Here is a 12,834-nt window from a genome sequence, read left to right as displayed (position 1 = left end):
AAGCTGGGGGTGCCTGGATGATTCAGTTAAGTATCCAACTCTTGATTTCAGCTCAGGTCATGATCCCATGCGTGGTTCATGAGATCCAACCTCACATCAGGTTTTGCATTGACAGCACAAAGCCTGCTTAGGATTCTCTCTCCCTCTCTCTCTCTCTCTCTCTCTCTCTCTCACTGTCCCTCCCCCATGAGCTCAAGTGCACATGCTTTCTCCCCGCTCTCTCTCTCAAAATAAATAAACTTAAAAAAAAAGGGACAGGGCGCAGGTTATCTTACCCTGATAAAAATACTTGCATTTGAATATGAGTGCATTTACACCTTTAAAATTCTACAAAATCCCAAAGGTAGATCCATCCTGTGAAAACTGAACCACTGTCCTAGTTGCTCACCTGACTCTCAGCCTGTCACTGCTTCCCTCCCTTCCAAGCAGTCAGTGCACCTCTAAAGACAGCTTTCTGCTCCATGTGCCAGAACTAATGGGCTGTCTCATCAATCCATGCAACTGGCCTTCAGGGACAGAGAGCTACCGGGTTCTGGTGGTTTAGGACCAGGTCTAGGCACTGAGAAGAAATTTATGGGTTACTGTAACAAAGCATCAACCAAGTTAAACAAGAGTTAATGTGACCCACGTAACTAATACTTCCTAACACTGAGATTTACATTTTCTTCATAAGGTAAAGAGGAAAACACCAGGCACGGGAATGTGTTATGACAAATGACGCGCTTGGAAAAGACCAGCACCTCCCCATAAGCTGGAGACAGTTAGTCCTCATGGCTCCTAATGAAAAGAAACACACATAGGAGAGAAGCTGCCCCTATCAACTTTTCTGGTCAAACTCGTTTTACCTGATTTTAATGCAGCCTCAGGATCCAATTCCCACTCCACAGGGAATACTGTGAGCAGGTTAAGGACACCCGAGGAGATGGGCAGCCACTCCATAACTCACGCCCTGCCACCAAACAACTGATCTCTTCAAAAAGCCAATGGCACAAAAACTTTAAAAAGGCAGGGTAAGGGGACAGACTTAAGAGACAGGAAATGAGGAGTGGTTTTGATTGTATCTTGGTTTGGAAAAGAGCAGTTCTACTATGTTCTGGACCCAGCAGAAAAATATGCGAGTGCCTGGGTGGCTCAGTTAGTTAAGCGTCTGACTTCAGCTCAGCTCAAGATCTCACGGTTGTTGAGTTTGAGCCCCGTGTCAGGCTCTGTGCTTGCCGACAGCTTGGAGCCTGGAGCCTGCTTCGGATTCTGTGTCTCTCCCTCTCTCTGCCCCTCCCCTGCTCACACTCTGTCTCTATCAAAAATAAATAAACATTGGGGCGCCTGGGTGGCTCAGTCGGTGGAGCATCTGACTTTAGCTCAGGTAATGGTCTCGCAATTTGTGGGTTTGAGCCCCGCATCGGGCTCTGTGCTAACAAACAGCTCAGAGCCTGCAGCCTGCTTCAGATTCTGTCTCTCTCTCTCTCTCTCTCTCTCTCTCTCTCTCTCTCTCCCCCTCCCCTGCTCATGCTCTCCCTCTGACTCTCAAAAATGAATAAATGTTGGGGCGCCTGGGTGGCGCAGTCGGTTAAGCGTCCGACTTCAGCCAGGTCACGATCTCGCGGTCCGTGAGTTCGAGCCCCGCGTCAGGCTCTGGGCTGATGGCTCAGAGCCTGGAGCCTGTTTCCGATTCTGTGTCTCCCTCTCTCTCTGCCCCTCCCCCGTTCATGCTCTGTCTCTCTCTGTCCCAAAAATAAATAAATGTTGAAAAAAACAAAAAAAAAATTTAAAAAATGAATAAATGTTAAAAATAATAAGTAAATGAATAAACATTAAAAAACTTTTTTCTTAAGAAAATACGGATATGGACTGGCTGTCAGGTAGTCATTGGAATAAAGCTTTGGGGTTCATGCTGCTGGGGGCAATAAAGGTGTTGCACCAGTGCAGAGGATAAACTGACCCTGACACGACCCAGCAAAGACCACCAGCAGATGTGGGAGAAGCAAATGCACAAGCTGTGTAGCCAGGGCTGAGACTACATGAGGGCATGGTCGGCTGCACTGTCCCACTAGTTTGTATCGTAAAAAGTACTCCTAACAGAAGTTTTAAAAGTCAAGCATTTTTCCAAAACCACTTAATGAGATGACTTTCTACACATATCCATGTCCCCCAGTTTTTGAAGTGAATTCTAGAAGACTGAAATTCAACCTTCTTTAATATGCAAAACCACATATACTTAATTACTAGATGTATATAAAATAACGCACGTCTATGTTATAACTAATACCAAGCGTTCACAAAAAGCCCTGAACAACTGTATTTCGCCCTTCCAAAATAAAAACTCTACACACATTATGGGAAGTTACTAAATTGCATGTGTAAGAAAGCAATGTTAACTATCACTTTCTGGACTTATGACCAAATATAACCCTTTTATCTATACTTGGTCTCACTGTCCCAATATTCTATAACGAAAACACATTCTTTCAGTACAAAAAAAAAATTACAGCTTTCTTATTTGTAACTTGTTTCATTTTTAAAATTTGTTTTACAAATCATAAAAAACTTACAAAACAATGTAACTTATTATGGTTTAAAAGAGTATGTGTTCACTTTGTTTTAATTTCCCCAGAAACAAGGTCGGGGAATTCAGAAAGCTGTCATATCAAATGGAGACTGAAGTAACATCAACGAACAGATTTGCTAAACCAAAGTTCAGGGCGAGACACCCACCTGAGAACCCACAGAGAAACCACATCTTCTCTTGAACAGGCCCCCAAGGACAGAGTGCACCTGCTCCCTCCAGGCTCACCGTCACCCATCCCTACCAGCCCAGCCTGACTCCCCACAGTCCCAACGCAGTCCCAGCGCTGTCGTGTGGACCGAGATTCTCAAGCCACAGCCCCTGCCTACAAGGACTTACATATTCATCTGTCATCTTCAGCTAACTTCCAAATTACTTAATAAACATCAACTAACATCACTACACCCCTCTCAAAGACAGTAATCCTGACGTGTGATCAAAACAATCCCTCAAATTCTGTAGATTTCTGGAAAACAATAGAGTTCTTACGCTCTCCACTCCAGTCCCCAGCCCTAAGACTACGCTCCAGCAGCCTGGCACTTATCCAAGTGTGGCTGCCATAAATTAAGATCCAGGTGGCCTCAGAGCTGAGCAGACACGTGCATTGCTCTTGCAACTTTTCTCCACATCTGAAGTAAGTCAAAGCAAGTATCTCTTTTAAAGTTAGGTAAATACAGGGGCGCCTGGGTGGCACAGTCGGTTAAGCGACCGACTTCAGCCAGGTCACGATCTCGCGGTCCGTGAGTTCGAGCCCCGCGTCGGGCTCTGGGCTGATGGCTCGGAGCCTGGAGCCTGTTTCCGATTCTGTGTCTCCCTCTCTCTCTGCCCCTCCCCCGTTCATGCTCTGTCTCTCTCTGTCCCAAAAATAAATAAATTTGGAAAAAAAAAATTTTTTAAAGTTAGGTAAATACAGGGGCACCTGACTGGCTCAATCAGTGAGCATATGACTCCTGATTTTGGGTATGAGTTCAAACCCCACGGGTACAGAGATTAGTGCCTGGGTGGCTCAGTCAGTTAAGCATCCAACTTCAGCTCAGGTCATGATCTCACAGTTTGTGGGCTCCAGCTGTGCTGACAGCAGGGAGCCTGGAGCCTGCTTGGATTCTGTGTCTCCTCTCTGCCCTTCCTCCACTTGCACTCTCTCTCTCTCAAAAATAAACAAACGTCGGGGCGCCTGGGTGGCGCAGTCGGTTAAGCATCCGACTTCAGCCAGGTCACGATCTCGTGGTCCGTGAGTTCGAGCCCCGCGTCGGGCTCTGGGCTGATGGCTCAGAGCCTGGAGCCTGTTTCCGATTCTGTGTCTCCCTCTCTCTCTGCCCCTCCCCCGTTCATGCTCTGTCTCTCTCTGTCCCAAAAATAAATAAACGTTGAAAAAAAAAATTTTTTTAAATAAATAAATTAAAAAAATAAACAAACGTCAAAAAATAAATACAATACAATCTTAATGCAGCACCTGGGAGGCTCAGTTGGTGGAGCGTCCAACTTTGGCTCAGGTCATAATCTCACGGTTCATGGGTCCGAGCCCTGCATTGGGCTCTGCTCTTGACAGTTCAGAGCCTGCCAGGGATTCTCTCTCCCCCCTCTCTCTGTCATTCTCCCAATTCATGCATGCACATTCTATCTCTCAAAATAAACTATTAAAATAAATAAGTAGAATTAAAAGCAAGAGAAAGAAAAAAGGAAGGAGAAAGAGAGTTGGGTAAATACAGTGTAAAGGGCAGAAATTTACATTACCTCCTTTCTTTTCTTCTTTCATCCATCCTTTTATCCAGAGCGGCATAAATAGCATCCGCTTCCTCGTCATCTTTTTCGTAGGGCCCACTGGAGAAGAGGCTCCCAGCATAACCATTAAACTAAGGACACAACAACATACTTAGAGGGTCAGCTTTACCCCCAACACAATCCCCACAAGCAGAAACAGAGAACACCTCTAGCTGTAAAACGTTTGTGAAACAATTTTTCTCAATCCGACAATCCCAAACTGAGGGAAGATAAAGTCAGTCATCTGTACTGCTCACAAGTATCATGGGCATGAAAGATAAAGGAGCTACCCAGAGGGGAAGGGACCAAGAGACACAGCCAGTGCAGTGCAGGGTCCTGGACTGGGTGCACCAGAAACAAGACACCAGGGGAAAACGGAGGGAACGCAAATGAGGCCCACGGGTTAGGTACACAGCCAACAGTGTTGTGTCAATGTTAGTTTCCTGGTTTCAATAACTGTACTAAGGTCACGTGAGATGAGGAGAAGCTAGTGAAGGCATTTTCCACGCGATTTTTGCAAGTTCCCTGGAAGTTTAAAATCATTTCAGAATTGGGGCGCCTGGGTGGCTCAGTCGGTTGAGCGTCCGACTTCAGCTCAGGTCATGATCTCGCGGTCTGTGGGTTCGAGCCCCACATCGGGCTCTGTGCTGACAGCTCAGAGGCTGGAGCCTGCTTCGGATTCTGTGTCTCCCTCTCTCTCTGCCCCTCCCCTGCTCGCTCTCTCTCTCTCTCTCTCTCTCTCTCTCAAAAATGAATAAACGTTAAAAAAAATTTTTTTTTAATCATTTCAGAATTGAAATTTTTAAAATCTTTTCCTGAGTAAAAATGCCACCTATTAGAACACACATGAAGAAAACCTCAACTGGCCAAATACTAACTAACTAAGAGAGTATGCACTGAAACAAAATAGAGAATCATCGCCAATTCCACCTGGAATTTTCATTATTAAAAACAAGCCAAGACAGGGGCGCCTGGGTGGCGCAGTCGGTTAAGCGTCCGACTTCAGCCAGGTCACAATCTCGCGGTCCGTGAGTTCGAGCCCCGCGTCAGGCTCTGGGCTGATGGCTCAGAGCCTGGAGCCTGTTTCCGATTCTGTGTCTCCCTCTCTCTCTGCCCCTCCCCCGTTCATGCTCTGTCTCTCTCTGTCCCAAAAATAAATAAAAACGTTGGAAAAAAAACAAAACAAAACAAAACAAGCCAAGACAAAACCCCAGGGCTAGTACATCTCTTCTGAAGAGACAACAGTGCACGTATCTTTGTCTGTCCTGCTCCCTTCCTGCCCTCTGCTGAAGGTACCCTGGGCACAGCAGAGGCGCTAGCTGTACTGGCCTCTCTGAGCCCGTCGCCAGAGATGCCAAGAGCACACGGGGTCAAGAAGCTGGTCGGCCCTTCTGGGGACTGGCTGGGAGCGTGCCACAAGTCACCTCATCGTAGTTGGTGTCATTCAGATCCTCATCGTCATCATCGGCAGCTTGGCTTTTCTTCATCTGGTCCCCGACGGTCCTCTTGCCCGGGGGCGCGTGGCGGTCATCCACAGGGTCATTTGCGTCCCGGGCGGGCCCAATGTCTGACCGGGTGGTGAAGCCAGTGGCACTGCAGGAGACCCCAAGACACCCATTTATCCAGGCGAACTTGTTCCTTTGTTCCCCCTCCACAGTCCCCGCTTAATAACCCCTCTTTTTCTCGCATCTCTGGGAAGGCACCAAAGCGCCAGGCAGTAAGGAACCAAGCACGCTGTGCTCGCCAACGTTACTAGTCTGTTCTCTTCAGGACAGAAAGCTTCCGACCTACCCTGAGGAGGTTACCAAGGCCCCACATTCTCCTTGAGAGACTCACCAGAGCATCAGACCTCCCTCTGCCCAGGTTCCCGCCTCCCACTTCCAATAACCTGCTGATCGCGTCCCCTACACATCCAAGGAGGCCCTCAACCCCAATGTGACCCAACCAGAATTCCTTTTCTGTGCTTATCCTGCAGCCGCCCTGGGGTGTTTCCAAGTACCAGGCGGGCACCAGACCACCGGCCTCACCTCCGTGCCTTCTCCTCCATCCCATCGGTACCAAGTTCTACTGAGTCTACCTCTGAAACCCCTCCTCCCCAAACCTTGACTCCCATCACAGCCGGGAACCAACTTCGCTACCCCTGCCTCTAGCCTTCTTCTCGTTTCAGCGCAGTCTGACCATGGCACTCTGACGGCTCTGTCTCTCCTACAGGAACTCTGGTCCCTCCACCCCTGCACCTTCCACCCAACAGACCCCTTGAGAGTCCCTCAGCTTCCTCCACACCAGGCCTTTTTTCTTCACCACCCAACACACAGTGTCAGTCACACACATTTCTACATCCCTAAATCCCAATCTTCTACCAAATAAGGCTCAAATGCTACCACTCGATAGAGCATTCCCTGACCGCTGGGACCCAAGAGTTCCAAACCTGTTCCTTTTTTAGGGGCACCTGCATGGCTCAGTGGGTTAAGCATCGACTCTTTTTTTTTTTTTTTCAACGTTTATTTTTTTTTGGGACAGAGAGAGACAGAGCATGAACGGGGGAGGGGCAGAGAGAGAGGGAGACACAGAATCGGAAACAGGCTCCAGGCTCTGAGCCATCAGCCCAGAGCCTGACGCGGGGCTCGAACTCACGGACCGCGAGATCGTGACCTGGCTGAAGTCGGACGCTCAACTGACTGAGCCCCCCAGGCATCCCTGCGTTGACTGCTGATCACAGTCTGTGAGTTCAATCAAGCCCCACATCCAATGCCTCACTGACAGTGTGGAGACTGCTTGGGACTCTCTCCCTCCCTCTCCTTCTGCCCTTCCCCTCATGTACATGCGCGCTCTCTCTCTGTCTCTGTCTCTCTCAAAACAAATAAACTTTACGGAAAAAAGGCTTAAAAAACGAATCTGCTCCTCTTTGTATATTTAGTAATGCAAAGACCTCACCTCTCCTGGTAGGAGGTCTTCTGAAGATGATGCCAGTGAGACTTGTGTGTTCCCCACTCCAACCTTAACCCCCCACAGGGCAACCTGATAGCTTCCCTAAACAAATGAATAACCAAACAAATAGAATGATGATGACTGCTCATTTATTCAACCACTTGTGACAGTAATCCGTGTGACAGGCACGGGAGACCCAGTCACAAGCCTCACAGATGCCCTGCGTGCCTGAGCTGAGAGTTCCAACACCCAGTGTATGACGACCAACACCACGGGGAAAGAAGGGGGCACTGGGAGCCGCCACACAGAGGAATCTGGTCGGGAAAGGATCACTTATGCTTTCGACAAGGGTGTGGGGTCTGCCTGGCCTGGGGAGAGTAGCCGCGGTGTTCCTACGACCCGTCAAAGATTCCCGTAGTCCTCACTGCAGACCTGCTCACAGATCATCTTACAGATCCAAACACGGGCTCACCACCAACGCATGGTCAAAGCCCAAGCCTCGCGTCGTCTAGGGAGCAAGCAGAAGTGGTACTCAGCTCTGGTCCACCCCAAAGCATCATTCTTCTACATGGATTAAACCAAGCCCAGGGACGTCTTGCAAACAGTGTGGCCACAGATCCTAATCTGTCATCCCTCTCGAGAAATCTTCCCCGTCGCCAAGCTCCCCAAATCCGACTGATTCCCGAGGAGAAGCGTCGGGTAGTGAGGACGGTCTTGTCCGGGCCCGGGCCGGCCCCCAGCCCCTCTTCCCCAAGCGCGCGCGGCCCGCTCTGCTCGCCGGGCCCCGGGGCCCGCGCCGCCGGCTCCCTCCCCTCAAGCGCCGCGGCTCGCCCCCAGCCTTACCCCCGGCCCAGCCCCGGCACGTAGCCGAGAGGAGCGGGCATGCCCAAGAACGGCTTCTTCTTCTTGTTCATGGCGCCGGTGACGACCACCGCCGGAGAGGAAGAGGGGACGGAGGACGCGACCGCAGGCAAAAGACCACAGACGTCCCAGGTTCTTCAGCAGGAAGAACTCCCGGGCCCTGCGTCACCCGCGCCCCGGAAGCAAAGGTCGCCGGCCGCACGAAGCCCCGCCCACTCCGCATTCCTCGGGCGGAAGTTCCTGAAAACCGACTTCCGGCACCGGCGATGGGGCGGGGACGTGGCAGGCGCACGCGCGGGGCGCCTGATAGTGGGGAGGCGTGCGAACCGCCCAGCTGGAGACCTCCTGGAGCGACATCGTCCTGGAAAAAAACCTGCAGGACCTCAAAACTCAGCCTGGGGCATCTTTACTTACTGCGTGCTTTCGACGCATTTCCGAGGAGACCTGCCTGCATGAGCGGGACCCATGGGTCCCTTCCCCGAGTCCGCCTGACCGCCGGGGACCGCTCATAACCAGGCCTAGCCATTCACCTTTCCCTTCAGAATCGTCCTGGCCCTGGGGCTGGCCTTAACACATCTGAGCGGGGCTGCACCTGACTAGTTGTGGACAGCTTGTGTGCGGTGTATGTGTCCTGATCGTGGGCACACCTGTCTGCTCGTGCCCCAGGGTGCAGGCTGCTGTTCTAGCTCTCAGCGCTCAGGTTCCCCGGGCTCCAGTTCAGGCACCAGTCCCTGTACAGGCTCCACTCCCACCCCCACCACACCTTGAACATGGCAGTGAGGGCAGAAGCGCAGCCCCTACAGGGCCAATTGGCGAAAATAAGTAAAGGCAGTAGATATGTTGGGAACAATTCGGTATGTGGGCATGCGTGGCCACAGCATGTGGGTGAATTCGGTGCAGATCTCTACTTGCGTGTGTTGGTGGACATGGGTACCAGTCAGATCACCTGTGCTCGTGTTTCAGGTGGACATACATGACGACTCTGCATACGTTTCTGTATCTCCGCGTGTACCTTTGCTCATTCTGTGGGACATCCTCCAGCAGCCCACATACACCTGGGGAGAGTGCTCAGACTTGGCAGAGCAAGCGAAACTCAGTGGGTAGCCTCTGGACAGGGCAGCCCCCAGCCCACCCTAGCACTTCTCAGCGGGGTCCTAGAACAAACACATTCCTCCTGCCTGCTGCAGCCTCCTTGGAGCTTCTCTCTCCTCCCCATTCCCAGCCAACCCCCTTTTGGTGCCACATCCTGAGCACTGAGTCAGATTCTGGGGCTACAGAGGGAAGGGGAGAGACCCTGGCTGTCTTACTGGAGTTCACATTGTGGTGGGGGTTTAGAGAGGGTCTAGGGAAGCAAGTGCCCATTTGAGGAGAGATCTCTGGATAGGTGTGAAGAATGCGTAAATAAAGGAGTGAGTCGGTAATCTGAGGTAGGAGAATGAAGGGAAGTGGTTGCAAGGCATCGGTCTGGCCTTTGACCTGGGCTCCGGTGGACAGAAGATCCCAGGAGCAGGTAGGATACTCCCCTCCTACCCCTTCCTTCCCCGCGCGAAAGATCGCATCTTTATTTCCCTGCCTCAGAAGTCCCTTCAGACGTCTGGATCCCGTATAGGTGCACAGAATCACTGTTCCTTGAAGCCATGCCCAGGTGCGTAAGGTCGTCCCTTACCCTGGCAGACACCCTTTGCATACGCAGACCTGCGCGCCGCCGACACACCTCGGAGCTCCCGGAGCGCGCCCAGCACTCAGGGCTCAGAGGCAGGTGCCTCGCCGCGCAGACTCGCCGGGCGCGGGGGACCGGCTCGGGCGCGGGGCCGGCTGGGGCGGGGCAGCGGCGCGCGTTCCCCGCCGGCCACACGGGCCGCCTTGCGCCCGGCGAGGGGCGTGTGCACGGGCCCGGGATCCTTGGGCCCCATGTTCACGGAGCTAAGGACCAAGCTGAGCCCCCCGCGAGGCCGCGCCGGGGCTGTGCGCGCCGGCTTCGGGGAGCGCCGGGATGTGGACGGTGAGCAGGGCTTCGGGGATATCGCAGGTTGGGGGCTCGAGGACCGAGAGGAACGGGGGCGGGAACTGGCGGACTCCAAGTGGCGGCTTGGCGCGGACTGGGGGGCGCGTCCTGGCCGAACGGGGTCTCCGGTGTCTTTGTCCTGAGCTGGGGCGGCGGGGCGGGTAGCCTCAGGCCTCGGGGATCGGCGCACCCTTGGCTGGAAGGAGGTTATGGGCTGGGGCTCCTGTCCTCAGGCTCGCACCATCCTGCGGTCACCTTTTCCCTCGCGCGAGCTCCCCTTCCTTCCCCAGCTCTTGCAGTGGGGCCGAGAGGGAGCCGAGGCCACAGTCGGGCTTGGGCGCCCCCGCCCCATTTTATGCTGGAATTCTGACGTTGGGGTTAAGAGGGAGGGACGGAACGACGGGCAGACGGACGGAAAGATGGAGATCCCTCCTGGTGCTGGGCAGGAAATGGGCGGGGCCCGGCTGTACCCTGACAGGTGCAGCGCGCTCGGTGGCGTCCGACTGGTTCGCCCAGAGCTTAGCTCTGGGGCCCCGGCCCTGCACGGCTCCGCTCGCGAGGCCCTGAGACGCGAGGCCGAGCGGCACAGGCACCTGTGTCCTGAAAGATTTATTAATCTTTTTCCACGATACTAGAAGCCACAACGGGGCAGCCACACCACACCTGGACCTCAATTTTAGAGTCACCTGGTGTCATCCGATTCCAGAACGTTGTAAGAATGAAGGGGGGATGTTAAGTCGGAGGAATCTTAAGGGGTAGAAGGAGGGGAAGTAATGGGTTTTCCCCGATACCGAGACCTCTCGGGCACATCGCCAAACCCTGCCCTCAGTTGCGGCTGCGAGGTTGTGTCCATGGGAGGCAGGGTCTCTCATTCTACTGCTGAGAGCCAGTGGGGCAGGCGCCCTGGCCAAGAACCTGATTCTGCCTGCTGAGTTGGGGCCTGGATGCTGTAAAGATGAGGGCACACCTGGGCCCTATCTCTCCCTAGGGTTCTGTTGACTTGTGGATACCACACAGAGCCTTTGTCCACCCACCCATCCATCCATCCATCCATCCATCCATCCATCCATTAATCCACGGTATTTCTGGGCACCCCCTTTGTGCCCAGACCTGTGCAAGGTGTTGGGAGGAGCTCATCGGGGTGTCTGCTCTCCCATGACCTATGTCAGCAACAAGCCCAGAAATGAGAGAGAAACTGAAACTTCAAGAGTAAAATGAAGTCTGTTTGGGGAATAGAGGGCGCAAGGTGTCACTGGGCCCTCTGAGCATACGGCTGGACCCTGCATAACTGTGCTGAGCAGCCCATGCCCTCTGGAAGCCCACTACCCCCAGGAGCTGTCCTGGGCCAAGGGCTCTGCGGCAGGTGGAGGAGAGCCGTCCTGGTTGTTGGCTGACCCGGAGTTCATTCAGGCCTCTTGTTGGTGGGGGTCAGCAGATGAGCAGAGCATGACAGGGCAGGAGCCAAGTCTCAGATGCTAGGTATGGCTGCAGAGACAGGGTGCCCTCACTGGTGAGGGGTAGGCAGCATACTCAGGGGGTTCCCACCATGCAGGCTCTCCCAGGACGTAGGGGCCAGTGCTCCCTCACAAGCAGGTCCTGTCTTTGTGCCCCACTCTGGCTCAGCACGTGTCAGCCCAAGGCAAGGGCAAGATCAGGCAGGCCTGACTCAGGATAGCCCCTCACCAGGCTATAAGTCTGAGGCTCCCTGGTGGGCACATTTCCTCTCTAATCTAAGCACAGTCCTGTTCCCCAGAGTATGAACTGTGTACTCAGAAAAGGAAAGGTGTTTCTAGGTCGTCATCCTTGGGCTGGGTGGGTGCTCAAGACAGCTCTTGTGTACTTCCTTTCTGCCTTTGGGGGGTTGGGAACCTCTAACTGGGAAGGTGGCTCTCTGTGTTGGGAGGGAAGATGGGTTGGGCAGGGAGCTGGTTTGCAGAGAGAGGGTCCTCTGGCCCTGTCCCTGACCACTCTGACCAGGCACCCGTGCTCTACAGCCACGGCACACTTCAGCTTCTGCCGAACCCTCCTGGATCACACAGTGTCCACTGAGAGCATCCCTTGTCACCTGCCTCGGACGCCAGGCACCAGCCTCACGTGGCACGACTCCCGTAGCCAGAGGGCCGCTGGCGGCCGGCCAGTCAAGCTCCTGCAGCAGCCTGGCACAGAGGCCCCCCAGGTACCCACCCAGCATACCCACCTCAGCCCCTGCCCTCCCCATCACCTCACTCCACCTGCCACCCATCTCCCCTGCAGGGCCGGCTATACTCCGACCACTATGGTCTGTACCACACAAGTCCCTCACTGGGTGGCCTGACGAGGCCTGTGGTTCTGTGGAGTCAGCAGGACGTCTGCAAGTGGCTCAAGAAGCACTGTCCCCACAACTACCTCGTCTACGTGGAGGCCTTCTCCCAGCACGCCATCACAGGTACCCTCGGTTGCTGGGGGTGTGAGGGGCGTAAGGATCCCCTGGAGAGCCCCCCTCAGCCTGCCTCAGTTTCTTTTGCTATCATTTCTTCCTGTCTTCTGTTTCCTTCTAGTCAACCTCTCCTTCTAGGTTTGTCTCTTTGCAGAATCTGCCATTGCCTCCCAGTGCATTTCTATCTTTTTCTGGCTTTTCTCTGCCCCGGCTCTGTCCGTCCTTGCCTTTCCTCTGCCTATCCCCCTCTTTCCTCTCCTTACTTCTCTGTCTCTGCCTCTCTTTCTCTTTAAGTCTATG

At 53.4% G+C, this 12,834-nt stretch overlaps 2 protein-coding genes across 2 annotated transcripts in view; one reads left to right on the top strand and one right to left on the bottom strand.

The window, feature by feature from the left end:
* The window catches only part of PRPF6 (pre-mRNA processing factor 6), a 49,275-nt gene extending 40,994 nt beyond the window's left edge, over positions 1–8,281 (bottom strand). The window contains exons 1-3 of the mRNA XM_040459954.1: positions 8,096–8,281; positions 5,749–5,917; positions 4,298–4,416 (exon numbers count right to left, since the gene is read on the bottom strand). Coding sequence (XP_040315888.1) covers positions 4,298–4,416; positions 5,749–5,917; positions 8,096–8,166 — 359 coding nt within the window. The 5' untranslated portion in view covers positions 8,167–8,281. The remainder of the gene's footprint in view (positions 1–4,297; positions 4,417–5,748; positions 5,918–8,095) is intronic.
* A 103-nt stretch (positions 8,282–8,384) lies between these two features.
* On the top strand, positions 8,385–12,672 carry SAMD10 (sterile alpha motif domain containing 10). The gene is made up of 4 exons (XM_040459769.1): positions 8,385–10,115; positions 12,113–12,294; positions 12,372–12,564; positions 12,656–12,672. Exons 1-4 carry the CDS (start codon positions 10,025–10,027, stop codon positions 12,670–12,672), a joined length of 483 nt encoding a protein of 160 aa, XP_040315703.1. The 5' UTR covers positions 8,385–10,024.
* Positions 12,673–12,834: the final 162 nt, after the last annotated feature.

Source organism: Herpailurus yagouaroundi, unplaced genomic scaffold, assembly GCF_014898765.1.
Source record: "Herpailurus yagouaroundi ecotype Mexico unplaced genomic scaffold, PumYag 246, whole genome shotgun sequence".
Taxonomy (NCBI): domain Eukaryota; kingdom Metazoa; phylum Chordata; class Mammalia; order Carnivora; family Felidae; genus Herpailurus; species Herpailurus yagouaroundi.
This window is presented reverse-complemented; position numbering and strand designations above follow the sequence as displayed.

What these genes read in the sequence shown, in the direction of transcription:
- SAMD10 (XM_040459769.1), top strand. Translation starts at nt 10,025, where the DNA reads ATGTTCACGGAGCTAAGGACCAAGCTGAGCCCCCCGCGAGGCCGCGCC. An exon ending in GGAGCGCCGGGATGTGGACG is followed by an intron (nt 10,116 to 12,112) that starts GTGAGCAGGGCT and finishes CGTGCTCTACAG; the next exon opens with CCACGGCACACTTCAGCTTC. An exon ending in CTGGCACAGAGGCCCCCCAG is followed by an intron (nt 12,295 to 12,371) that starts GTACCCACCCAG and finishes TCTCCCCTGCAG; the next exon opens with GGCCGGCTATACTCCGACCA.